General features: G+C 38.5%; 1 protein-coding gene across 1 annotated transcript in view; it reads right to left on the bottom strand.

Moving 5' to 3' along the window:
• The window catches only part of LOC126427375 (NADH dehydrogenase [ubiquinone] 1 alpha subcomplex subunit 10, mitochondrial), a 78,878-nt gene extending 72,314 nt beyond the window's left edge, over positions 1-6,564 (bottom strand). Inside the window, exon 1 of the mRNA XM_050089722.1 lies at positions 6,225-6,564. Coding sequence (XP_049945679.1) covers positions 6,225-6,398 — 174 coding nt within the window. The 5' untranslated portion in view covers positions 6,399-6,564. The remainder of the gene's footprint in view (positions 1-6,224) is intronic.
• Positions 6,565-14,493: the final 7,929 nt, after the last annotated feature.

Here is a 14,493-nt window from a genome sequence, read left to right as displayed (position 1 = left end):
ACTACAACCCCCTATGTATTGTTCACACAGGGATGGTGAAGATAAGATTAGAATAATTACTGCAAACATGGAAGCATTCAAACAATCATTCTTGCTGAGTTCCATACATGAATGGAACAGGAAGAAACCTAATAGCTGGTACAATAGGATGTGCCCTTTGCCATGCACCTCACAGTGGTTCACAGAGAATAGATGTAGACAGCATGAAACAAAATCTACACTACCAGCCACTATAAGAAAAAAACATATTGTAAAAGAGCACAAACAACATTCTAACAAAAAGATCACAAACACCAACTACGTAACACTGATGTCACACTTCAAAGAACACAACAGCTTGCACTGTTTATTAGATGTACCATTTTGTTCCTTTCAAAAAAGCAAAAGCATTGAACTGTCAAAAGGCACACACAAAAGAAATGCTGGGACCATAGAGGCACATCTACAAGAACTATCCTACAACATTTCATCCACTTACATATGCAAATGCAAGTAAACAGACAACCAAGTATGAATATTATGGTTGTAAACTTGCAGCTTGAAACCTATTTGCAGAAGGTGATACAGTAATGATATGTCCACAGAGAGCAAGTACTCATTAGCTGGTTTTGTTTATTTATTCTTTTTTTTTTAAATTATAGAGCTATTAAACTCCTTAGTAGGCCCTATGTATTTCCCCTTAAATTAATTCCCATTATGTCAAGCAATGTAGGTTTTGAACCTAATCATCACAGCAATTCCCAACATCTAGCATCACTCACCTACTCCGACTTGGCCTTTGTCATGATGTGCTTTTTGTACAAATCACGATCTAATGAATTATTAAGAAATAAAATACGTAAGATCTACATGCCAATACATTTACTCCCTAGCCTTATCTATGGTTAGTAATTAGAATGAACATAGAATGAACTGTGAAATTTACAATCGACATACTAAAAGAAATCTGTATAGACTATGCACCTCTTCGGGACAGAGTTTCACGTTCTGGTGCAATAGTCTATAACAGGTTGCCAATGTGCATTATTGGACAGGAAAATCATAATCCTGGAAACTGCAAAACAAGGCAGTAAAGGAATACCGGGTAGACAGAAGCGTCCGATCCCACGCGTCGGCTTGGACCCGTGACGTAAGGGTGTTGTGTGTGACGTCATGACGGCGCGGAGTTTGGTTTGCGAGCGTGGCGTGTTTGTAGATGTCGTCGTGTTGTGGTTTGTTGTGCTCTCTGGTGGTATGTTCAGGGTTTTCGTTTGTGTGGTGTAATAGGCTCAGTTTGCTTTCCCTCATTATCCAGAATTGTTCGAGTGCCGGCTGTGTTTGTAGTGGAATTCGTTTCAGTGAGTTAACGATTTTGTGTGAAGGTTAATTTAGTGTTGTTCGCTGTACATCTTGTGGTAATTTTAGTAAAATTAATCGGTTGTTGTTTTTGTTCAGGAATGGATATGACGGATAACATTAACAGTGCGCAGGTCAAGGGAAGTGTTCGATCCCAATGTGTGGCTGTGTATGTTGATATTGGTATTGGGAAATGTTTGAGCTTTATAGGTCAAGGGAAGTGTTTGATCCTAATTTATGGGATCGGGAACTGCTGTTGAGCTATATAGGTCAAGGGAAGTGTCCGATTCCAGGTGATTGTGTTTAGTGGTATTTGGGGAGTTTTGTGATGTCGGTTTTTTTCGTCATTTTGTGTGGTTTTGTATGGGGCTGGGTGTCTAAATTTGTTTATATTTAGTTTGCCCCCACTCAAAAACACCCCATTTCCCGTGCTTGTCCCGTTAGTGTCATTAGGCTTTTTGTGGAAAGAGTGTGTGTTTGTGTTTCGATGTATTTTCGTCCTCATAATGTGTACGTACCGACTTTATATGCGCCATATTGGAATTGTGGTTTGTGGCCGTTCCCGCCATATTTGTGATGTCATGGGTCAAAGCAGACGGGCGGGATCGGACGCTTCCGTATTTCCGGAATACCTCATTACACCCTATCCCTACAATCTATCAGAATAGCTGCATTCATTCAGCAATGTAAATTCCATATTACCCTAATGTTTATATTAAACAATTTTAACTTTGACAGTCCACTGATAATGGTGTGCATAAAATTACATAAATGTTTTATTTCAAAATGGCAACTGAACAGCATAAAAGGAGGACCAATGGCTGTTTTCTCATCTCATATCTCTCTCTCTCTCTCTCTCTCTCTCTCTCTCTCTCTCTCTCACACACACTCAAAAGTAATGTGATACTAATTCCCGTAAGTGTCAGCAGACATTTGTTGCTGTAGTAAAGCTGCCAAAAGAATGTTCCTGATGCTTCGTGCACGAGGACTGCATTGTGTGTAGAGGACATTTTGAGCTGTGGAATTTGTAAAATGTTGCCATGGCCATGGGCCATGGTAGAGTGTGTGAGTGTGTGTGTGTGTGTGTGTGTGTGTGTGTGTGTGTGTGTGTGTGTGTGTGTCAGGGGGGGGGGGGGGTCGCAGTAGCAAATGTAGGTGGTATTGCCAGAGGTAAAACATCACAATTACTATGCAGGGTGTCCCATTTATCTTGAGCACCCTAAATAACTGTTTGTCCAGATGCAAATTACAAAATGTTTTCAGAAAATGTTGTTTAGCCTTCAGGGGGACATCATCAATCAGTTGATTTGCCCCCCCCCCTTTTTTTTTCCAAAATTGTGAACAACGGTATGACTTTTTTAAAGGCACCCTGCATTTTTTATTCGGTAATTTATTTCCTATCCTAAATACCTATTCAAAAATGTATCACAGTGTACCATTCACTGAAACACAATGTTATTAATTACATAACATAACATAACATTGATGTTGATGCTATGGAACACATTCACGAGTTCACATTGACAGAGGACAAATGTAAACATAAGTAGAATGCACACCCGTCAGTCCGTCAATGATAGTCAGTTGAAGAGTTGTGCGAGTAGAATGTACACCAATGAAGAGAAGGTAGAAATGCTGCTCCTCTATGGGAAATGAAAGTTAGCATAACAGTAATTGCAATACTATTTTCTTATGTACGGGTACATTTAGTACAGTAGTTTAGCCCTTTTACCTACTGTTGTGTAGAGTAGGCATACAGTACAGGCTGTTCTTCCTACTAACTGCATCAACATGACGTTTCTTTTATTGTTGTTGTTGAAGGTAGGCGAAATGATACACAGGCAGCGGAACTGTACAGAGAGCGATATCGTGACAAGAACCCACCTTCTGGATGGATGTTTCCTCGTCTTGTTGTGATGCTTCAGGAAACTGGAAGTTTCAACCCTCTACAACACTATCATCGTAGCACTTGCGCACTGCTCTTGCTTCAATTGCTATGAATCCACATGTGAGCAGGCGACAGCTTGAACACGAGATTGGCATTCCTAAAACCAGTGTACATCATATTCTTACATGTCACTGGTTCCATCTTTACCATGTATACCTACATCAAGAATAGCATGGGAATGATTTCCGGAATTTTGTACAGTTCAGTCAGTGGGCATGGCAGCAAATCCTTGCCAACCAGAACTACTCAAATGTTCTATTTACTGATGAACACTCCTTCTCAAACAAAGGACAGGTAAATACAAGGAACATACATTATTGTTCCAGCGACAACCCACAATGGCTTAGACAGGTGGAACATCAGCGACAATGGAGAGTCAACGTCTGGTATGGGATGCTTGGTACTACAATTATTGATCCTTATTTCATCAATGGTAGTCTAAACAGCACAGCGTATGCCAACTTCCTCAGATGAATTCTCCTCCTCTTCTGGATGAAGTGCCGCTAAGAACCAGAATGCTTATGTGGTATCAACACGATGGATTTCCAGCACATAATGCCTTGTGTGCACGTCGTGTTCTGGACTGAAGATATCCTACCAGATGGATTGGTCGAGGAGGAACAGTTACTTGGCCTAATAGGTCTCCTGATTTAATCCTCTGGACTTTTTCTTTGGGGATGCATCAAAGATGTTGTCTATCACGATATTCCGACAACTCCAGAGGACGTGCAGGAACATATCGTACTTGCTTGTAATTTTCTTCAGCAGGCAACACAGGAAGCAGTAAATAATTCTTTCATTCAATGAGTGCACCAGTGTCCAGGGTCACCACTTTGAACCCTTTTGAATGTTCTACTGCTGGGCAATGGTACAGAAGAGTCAAAGTCAATTCTGTGTTATGTTTTTACTTGGTTTTAATTTGTTTTCTGACAACTCCAGCAAGTGTAGGAGTTTGTGATCCTGGGCTCAAAGTCAATGTTGTGTTATGTAATTAATAACGTTATGTTTCAGTGAATGGTACACTGTGATACATTTCTGAACAGGTCTTTAGGAGAGGAAATGAATTACCAAATAAAAAATACAGGGTACCATTTAAAAAAGTTGTACTGCTGTTTATGTCTTTGTAAAAAAACAAAGCTACAATGAAGGCAATCATGTTGATTGATGTCCCCCTGACGGCTAAAGAACATTCGCTTGAAACATTTTGTAATTTGCAACTGGACAAATAGTTATTTAGGGTGGTCAAGATAAATGGGAAACCCTGTATAGTAACTGTGATGTTTTGTGTGTTGTATATTTATGGTAGGTCGGTTGGGTTTTAACTGATGTAGTGAATATGGGGTATTTGGGTTTTTGAGTTGTTTGATTTGGTTCCACTTTTTGGAGCTTTAGCTGTTGATTTTTTCGGTATCAACAGCTGCGGTTGAGCTATATAGGTCACGGGAACTGGGAAATGTCCTATTCCCCTTTTTGGGGTGGTGGTAGTTGGTTCTTTGGTATCTGTATCAGCAGTTGAGCTTCATAAGTCAAGGAAAATGTCCGATTCCTATCGTTTTGTGAGTGTAAAGGAATTCTAATTTTTTTTTTAAATATTATTTGTTTTGGGATGGTGCAGTGTTTTTTTTGTATTATTGTATATTTAAATGTCCCTGTCCTAAACCCCTAATTTTCAACGGTTGTCCCGTTAGTTTCCATTTTATTTTTGGAGTGAGACACTGTGTCATTTTTATTTTGTTCGTGTCTGTTGGAGTGTGTATGAAGTGACGTCGTCGTCGTCATTTTGTATACGCTAGAAGTAGCCATTTCCATCATACTGATGGCGTCATGGTTAAAACACACAGATGGAATCTGACACTTCTGTAATACCAAATACCGCTCCTTTTCATAAAAAAGTGGCTTTTAGGTGCAAAGTCCACTATTTTCAGAAGCCAATGGTTCTATATAATAATCAAATGCAGCAAAGACAACAAATCCAGCACTTCGCACTGCAGGAAAATTACGTGCCTCAGTAAATGTAAACATTATCTATAGAAGGCTGTAGTGCAATTTTTACTTAATCACTGTGATTAGCTAATTTCGACTTAGCGTTATTGTCAAGCAGCTAGGTACCACCTCCCCCAGTGGACAATTCTTATTGAACCGTATACATTCGTTCAACTTAACTGAAGGCTGTGGATCCCCACAAGTACAAAATTTTGAGGACTTTGCCTAGTACGGCATGGGATTCTGTAATTAAATACCAACATGTTTGGATGAAGATGCTGAAGTTGAACGAATGCATACTGTTCAGTAAGGCCTAGTTGAAGTTAGCTAATCACACGATTAAATAAACATCGCATTACAGCCTATTATGGGCTATGCTTACATTTATTAAGTGTCTGGAGGCTGTGGATCCCTACAAATCCAAAATTTTATGTGCCTCAGTGCTTTCTTTCCCGTTCCTCATGATATTTAAATTAAAGATTATAGCAAGTACAGTGGCTGTATTAAACCAAACCTATAGATGTAGTGCTGTTACGAGTATATTTGGACACTAACCAGATGTTAAGTACTACCAACATTTCTTACGGTTCATCTACACATTAGGGGTTGCTTTGCTACACAAAGATAACACAGGGCAAATTCAAATGGATCAGTACAACATTATTTGGCTGTACACTGCTTCGATTCTGTTAGAGAGTAACTGGAAATTCAGGGTTACAAATGTTTTGTCTGCTCTCTTCCTGATCTGCGAGTCCAACATTGGCACCGTATAGAAATGCGTTATTTGAAATGCTCCGTTAGTACAAGATTACTTTACGACACGATTAACGTTTAGCAAACGACGTAATGTGTGTGTCTGTCTGTCTGTCTGTCTGTCTCTCTCTCTCTTTTTTCCCCCCACAAAATTGAGTTTCTATGCTATGAAAACATAACCTAGATTACTAGAAATTATACCAACCTTATAAGGCCAAGGTGCTGGTCTTTTATAATTCTTGTCCCTCAGTGCTTTTCCTGATATTCCACATACTTGTACTTGGAATAATCCGCCAACATTAGGGGTTGCTCTGCCACAGATTAGTGGCTTGGACCCTAATACCCTGCCTAAAGTGACCTTCACACATGCCAATGCCATAGTCCACTTTCTACAGCGTTCGAAAACAAATTAACTGTTGCGCTAGCGACACAAACTTTCTTTTATTAAAAATTATTTAATTGGCTGTACTTTTCAAGAAACGCTTTTTACACCACATTCGGCAGACCTCCTTCCCCCACCACACCACCTCTTTAATCCAGCCCACATACAATAAGGTCTCTGGCGCTACCTACATAGTAGAAATATATCTCACTCAACGGTGCTGCCACAATCTGTGAAGCTACACATGTCGACCTGTTTTCCTGAAGAAAAATAGAGTAAAGATCTAATTTAATTTTGTATTTTCATTTTATAGTTGGTTTCCGAACAAAATAGTCACAAATAAAATGCGTGATAACGTGTCCATATCTTTTGTAGGTCCAGCGAAAGACTTTTTCAATAGCCTCTGGAAACTATCAATAAACCAAACTTAATGAGGTTATCCTTCTAGTATCTCCAAACAGAAAAGGCACTAAGTAGCAAAACAAAATTTGTAGTATGTAAGTATAGTGTATTACAGTGAAGCAGCCATCCCGCCAAATGAAAATAAATCCGACATTTCCGACTGCTAGCTGTCAAGTGAATTTAAATACGTTCTCGTCGCGTTTGTTGGTAATTTCATTTGTTATCGTGAGCGGTTTTAATTCTCAGACTTTATTACGACGTTAAATAGCAAAGCGAGCGTCAATGTCCTGCAGAACTTTGTTATTTTTATCGGTTTGTTGTTTATAAAATTCCGATGTTCTTGCTGTATTCTCTCGTTTTGTGTTGTTTTGCAAAGTGTCGGATAAAACATTTTGTTCAAAACACACATTCGTATGTGTGTTACCATACCATCTCTAAATCTCACATTGTTTCTTAGAGTTATTCATCTCTTAAACTTTTCAGAATGTTATTCTTTTGAATTATGGATTTGTAGCAAAAAACATCTGTGATGTGCAACTGTATTTTGTACCATTATCCGCTCCGCTTTGTTTCCTTTAATATACACTAATAAAAGAAAGAAAATGCGTCATGTGGTAGTAAAATTAATATATATCAAGGAAGTGCTAGTAAAGTAATACTCAGGTACAAAAACTATTAAACATTCCAGTGTTCTAGAAGAGAATGATGAAAGTGATCAAAGTAATTAGGAAGATTTCCCACTATCTGATACTGTCAGTATATTGCGGGACAAGGTCCTTGTACTTGGCAGCCGTCATGTAAGAGCTTACAAAGCCCCTACATAAGGACTACAATGTCATCAGTATTTTTAAACTCATTGATGTTACTTGTGACCTAGACTCCTTGGTGGAAAATCTTGAAGAGCTTTAAATAATAGTAGTAAGTGATGAAAATTGCTTTGACTACAAACACAGCTACACACTTGAGGAATACATCACACACACCTGCTCCATAGATCATTGTGGCAGGCAGATTCTTTGTACATTAAACTTAATGATGCAGTGCCACTTAATTGATAACCTCTCACTTTTAATAGCTTGCATGTATATTCAACAAGGAAAAGTGCGATTGCCAGGCTCTTTACCGAAAACATTACATGCAAGCAGGAAAAGCACTTGCCAGTCCAAGTAGTAGTTAACACTCTAAAACTATTTTTTAGGATGAAGAACAGATAAAGTTACCACATATGTGTTGTACTTTTTGATAATTATTTCCCTCATGTCAAAGGTAGCATTAAGGAACCTGTCAGAAAGGTAATAGATAAACTGTAATGCTTCAAAATACTTCGTCTAAACGTAAGTTAGTAAAATAAAAAGCTATGGTGCTGCTTTCTCTTCAGGGAAGAGGTGATGCATATGAAGCTATTGATGATGTACTCTGCTTCATGGAACATTACACAGAAGCTGCAGAAATTAATCAGATACATTTAAATAGTTATAGAACTGGTTCTTACTATTGTAAGCCCAATGTAAGACAAGGTGGGATGGCAATTTACATGCCCAATACTCTTAGGTCAGAAGTCATAGATGCACCTCAGAACTGTACTGAACAGCATTTTGAATGCTGTGCTGTCAGATTAGATCTGGAAACTCTGTGCCTCAAAATAATAGCAGGTTACAGGGCACCTGTGGGAAACAAACAAAAGTTGCTTTCTTGACTATATTGAGTTTTTATAAAACTTTATGTGAATGACAATACAAAAATAGTAACAGTAATTTTCTTTCAAGTAACGTCAATCATAAACAACTGGAATGATTATTGTCCACTTTCAGCCTACTCTCTATGACCATTTCCAACAGAAGTAAATGGGTACACCTGGATCAAGGCTGTTAATCTGTTCATAGAACCTGTTACAGTGGAAGGGGTGGGGGTGGGGGGGAAGGCTGTAATAAACAGTCCATCTGGTCATGATAACCTTCAAACTTGCCAGCAGGAAAACAGTAAATGGCCACTCCCAAGTTAAATATGTTAGAGCAATAAATACTGAATCTTCTAGTTTGTTTAGAAATAGGTTACGTCAGGAACAATAGGATACAACAGTGGGTTCTTTACTCGCTCCCTGATGGGAACGAGCAGAAAGTAGACCATGCAAAATATTAGCTCTCTTATTACAAGATAGATAAGAAAACATACTTACCTTCGTGTAATTCATTTCCACACGAATGTTCTGAGTATTTACAACTGTCTTTGCATATAAAGGTATCACTGGATAAAGACAATTTTACAAGACTGTTTGGATGGAGTACATAGGCACAATGTTCAAAGTTAAAGTTCAGCATAAGTCATGAAATACACTGGTGCCCTATCTAAGACAATGCTGAAATGTTAAATATTGATCACAGACTGAGGTAATCCTTCCTCTGCTTGGCAATAACTCTGTGTGAAGCAAAGTGAGAGTGTGGTTCTGCCAGTGCCTCACACTCATCATTTCCGTATGCAGCAAGGCATCACTATCTTCTGTGGTATTGATGTGAGGTGCTAAGTTTGTTACAGTACTGCAATCTTTAGACGATACCACAAGTAGTATACCAAGCAGGCACTATTCATTCATTCATTAAGTGATCATGTTACAATGATACAGGATTTGTTATCACAATACAATGAAAATTGTGAGCTATAGGTTCTTTCATGAGGATTGAAGGCACAAAATGTGGACACAGTTTTTAAACCGCAGAATAGGGTCATAGGAATAATAACCAGAAGTAGTAGACCATCTCACTGTACAGAGCTACTTAAAACAATGGGCATCTTTATGGTACAGAATGAGTACATCTACCAATCTGTGGTGCATGTCAGGAAAAACATTACTAATTACTTCACCAATAGTTTTATACATAATCATGGAACAAGAATCAGTTTAGAGTCACATTTACCCCTCAAAAACAAACAAAAAACTCAAAACACAATCTTCTGTCAGGGGATAAAATTGTATAACAACTGCCGAAGCAACTGAAACAGTTCACTAAAATACATCAGTTTAAAAAGACAGCTGAAATGTTTTTCACAAGTAATGCACACTACACAATTAAAAATTGATTAGAATAGTGGGGAGTATTGAAAGAGGATAACCACAACACCTTGTCACCTTTCAATAAATTATCAAAATTTACTGCTTTCACAAGGAAATCGTGTGTCGAGTTGCAAAATTCATTATAGTAATGTCTGCTGACAGTTTTTCAGGTGAAGCGAGGAGCACTGTTCAGTATGCAGGGAATAGAGTCCACAGTTGGTACAAAGGCGCAGCAGCAGCAGTAGCAGCAGCAGCAGCTTCGCAGTAGAGGAGGCACCCGTGAGTGACCTCAGTGTGTGCAGCAATGGAGAATTGTGTGAAAATCAAGAAACATCAATAGGTACTAACCGAACATGGCAGTGCAGCTGTTAAGACCTCATATTCAGGAGAATGGAGTCCAACCGTACTGATTTAGACCTTCGTAAATCACTTAGGCAAATGCCGGGACAGTTCCTTAATCTACGTCACACCTGACCATTGTCCTACCCTTGTAGGGTACTTTTTCTACCCTTATAAAGCATGTTATGTATGCTGTGTGTTGATTTGCACGTATTACTTTGAGAAATCCTACATCATTGTGAGATGATCCTTGGACGACTAAAGGCAGAGAAACAGATGGAAATAGATAGCTCAAAAACATACATACACAAAGGTGCTTTTATGACATAGGACAGGTAGTCTGCTGTGGTCTCGATGAAGGAACCGTTACAGAATTTGCCTGCAATGACTTATGAGGTGTGACTGAAAAGTTCTCGACCCATCCATTAAAGGTTGTCAGTAGGCCATTTGTTTATGGCTATTTTTCAGCGCAGTCCTCTTTTAGAGCCACACACTATTGCCACCAGTGCTGCAGACCCACTCTACCCTCCTTGTAGCAAGTTTCTCCCTGCACAGCAAAACAGACCTCCACCGCAGCCACAACGTCACTAGCTGATCGAAAATTGGTTCCAGCTAAATGTTTCTCGAGCTTAGGGCAGAGATGAAAGTCAAAGGGGAACAAATCAGGTGAATAATGTGGGTGCTGAAGTAGGTCGAAGCCACAGGATTCGATGGAAGACATTATAGTGGCAGATGTAAATGTTTTAATGAAAGAGCACTTATTTTGGCAACATCCTGAAGCGTTTCACTTTGACGATCCCCCATCACATGCATAGTTCAGCAGTGTAATAGGATCCTTTTACTGTTTCACCTGTTTTGAGGTATTCAGCCAGGATAACACCCCTCGGATATCAAAAAACAGAGACTGTCACCTTGCCAATTGATGTGATTGACTAGAATTTGTTGTGGGTGGGTGAGGAGGGATTTTTCCACTATTTTGATTCAACCTCGGTTTTGGGTTGAAAGTGGTGAACCCACTGTCACAAAATGGTTGGGAAATGTTAGGATCTGCCTCAAAAAGGGTCAAATTTCTGGCGGACATGACAAGTGTCTGGCATTTGTTTTCTGTTGTCGACATTCTTGGGACACATCAACACGAGGCCTCGTGCATGCTGAGCACAACTCTTACGATGTTTCTGACATGTTTCTGAGATGCGCCTACTCACTCAGCAGTATAGCATTCTGTTACACGCCTGCCCACCACAACGATATCCCAGATCGCAGTGTCGTACTGACCATTACCAGCCTTCGCCTGTGAGGTGCATCTCAGACAGATGTGTTGCCCTACTTGAATACTGCCGCCCACTTTTTCGCAGTGGGATATGAAAGAGAATCCTCCGCTAATGTTTTGATCATGTCATTATGGATTTTCTTTCTGTGCACTTGTTCCCTTCTCAGAAGATACTGGGTGACCACATGCTTGCTCTCTGTATCCATTTTTCAGTCTGTGTACACCTAGAATACTTCAAACTCTAATATCTGCATCGAAAAAGAAGAAAAAGGTATTTGGTATGTAACCTAGCAAAGGGGTGTACTATTAGTTGCTAAACTAACATTAAGCTAGAACAAGTATTTCTCAGGCGGGCCGAGAACTTTTCAGTCACCCCTCATAGAAAACCTGGAAATACGTAAATTGAAGCAAAGTCTGTCCTCCCAGATATGTTGTCAGAGTCTTAAAAACTCCACTGCCTCATTCACTTGGTCTATATTGTACACTGTTCTTTGATAACCACACACTCTGCTCCAGATAACTTATGACAAAATCTTGCTCTCTCTCACTGCAAACATTGGGAACACTGCTGCTGACTCTTGAATTCTGAACATGCTGCACGGATTCCTGTCTGGTCGGAAAACTGACTCGAGGCCTGCATATGTGCCACTGTGCCTGTGCATATCTTCATGTCCTTCCCTCAGTTCACCTAAGAAACTTTGTCAGCATCCTCTCGTGATAGATGAGATGTTGAGCTCAGGAAAATGACGAGGAATTACTGTCGTGCACTATAAATCTTGGTACAAGGCTTTCTTGTAAAATTATTACATTGTGATCATTCATTGTAATGTGACATGTAACAATGATTTATCCCATTTCACTATTAAACTCTACACAGAGTCTTTTGAGTGTGTACTACCAGATCACATGGACTAAATAAATAAATAAAATCTTTGACTGTTTAGTATGCATTACTTATAAAGAATGTCCCCCCACAAACTGTGGACCTTTCCATTGGTGAAGAGGCTTGCGTGCCTCAACTGTACAGATAGCTGTACTGTAGGTGCAGCCACAACAGAGGGGTATCTGTTGAGAGGCCAGACAAATGTGTGGCTCCTGAAGAGAGGCAGCAGCCTTTTCAGTAATTTGAGGGGTAACAGTCTGGATGATTGACTGATCTGACCTTGTAACATCAACCAAAACAGCATTACTGTGCTGATGCTGCAAATGTCTGAAAGCAAGGGAAAACTACAGCCATAAGGGTCAATCCAAATGAAGTGGTCCAATAAAAATTAAGTTTGTTGCTGGACCATTTTTAAATATTTTAATTTTTTTATGTGTGATTACCCTATAATTGAGAAGTTCAAAACAGTTTGTTAAAAAATTTTACCTTTCACTTTTACTGAATGGCGGCCATTTTTGTTTGTAAGCGCGCGACGATGTTTCAGTCTAGAGATGTTAGCAAAAATATGAATATCTCTGCATTGGGTTAAGTTACAACATTGCAATTGACCTGAAAAGCGTCCTCTACAACATCGTCTATTAAACAGAATATCCTAAATATAAAAATAACCAGTCAAAATGACCTCCAAAGTTTGGTATCCAAATTTTCAAAAATCCACTTTTCAGGCCCAAAAATAACAAACGAGTGATTTATGAGAGTCTATTTCTTTCCTATAGTTAGATATCATACACTAATAGCCTCATATAGAGCAAGAACACTTACAAATGTTTTCTTAATTTTTTATGAGTATTTGAAATTTGAAAATTTTCAGTTTTTATAAAGTGTGGAGTTAGTTATCTCAGGTGGGACTGATTATAAAAATATGATTTTTGCACAGTTTGTACACCTATATGATAGCAATGTACTGTAAAAATTATCTGACTGTGAACAAAAGATATGAACTTTTGAAAATGAGTAGATAATTCACATTACTCTACAACTGATCTTATGGCTGTTGCCTATTTACATGGTTTATTGTTTCATTCTAATAAAATTTAATTGTGACATAAATAGTTAACACTATCACCCAATATTCATTCAGTTTATTTATTTTTCATAATACAATATTAAACAATAGGAGCTTTCACTTTTGTTCTGTGGTAATAAAAATGCCCATTTATGTTTAGGTGTATTGTCAATAAAGAATTACATTATTGCTGGGTGTGGCATTGTAGACGTACATTATTGCTGGATGTGGCATAGTTGTAGTCAGTCTGTTCTGACATCTCAGTTAGAGTGGATGTACATACTTCATCGAGAGTGTAGAGTGTGTTATGTGCTTTGTTCTGTGTGTAATTTGTAATTAATTTTGGGAGATTAACTGGAATGCAATAACATGGATGAACAGTGCTCTGCTGGACAGATAGCAAGTGAAGTGTGTCAAAAAACAGTTTACGGTTCAGTTTCAAAAAACTTGAAAAATGTCTATGACTTTAATGAAGTTAGGCAAACTTTTTTAAAATTTCGAGTAAGTTCTCCTGTAACATCAGTGTGTATTCTGAAGTACAACCACATTTTTGGAAGAATGTGCTGTGATCCAGTTGAAGTTCATAAAAGGCCTATTACTGAAGGTTTGAGGGAAATAAAACTTGAACTTTTGTCCTTGTTATGTGAGAGTGAAACAGCTTCCCAAGTGAAACGTAATGTGATTCCTGGAAATTCCCTGTGCCCAAATTGTTACTCAGAAATATTTGTTGTGAATCCAGAACCAGAATCATGTAACCTTATAATGACATTTATATTCCTAATGAGGAAGCTGTTAACATATTGTATTTTGCTTGTTCTGAGTTAGACATATCTCGTGCTTCGAAAATAATAAAATTAAGTAGCAGAAAAAGTAGAGCAGCTATTGAAAATAAGGTACAACAAATTTCAGACAAAATTAGAAAAGACTTGGAATCATGCTATACTAATACGGATACCAACATTATTTCTAAAGAAGAAAAAAAACCTACCACTAGCATCATCTGACACTGAATATTTGAGCTTAATAGAGAAATTAAAAATTAAATGTTCATTGACATATAAAGAGGAAAAAGTTAAAATTTTA

The sequence above is a fragment of the Schistocerca serialis genome, chromosome 11, assembly GCF_023864345.2.
Source record: "Schistocerca serialis cubense isolate TAMUIC-IGC-003099 chromosome 11, iqSchSeri2.2, whole genome shotgun sequence".
NCBI classification, from domain to species: domain Eukaryota; kingdom Metazoa; phylum Arthropoda; class Insecta; order Orthoptera; family Acrididae; genus Schistocerca; species Schistocerca serialis.
The sequence above is the reverse complement of the archived record's forward strand: the minus strand, read 5'-3'. Positions and strand labels throughout refer to the sequence as shown.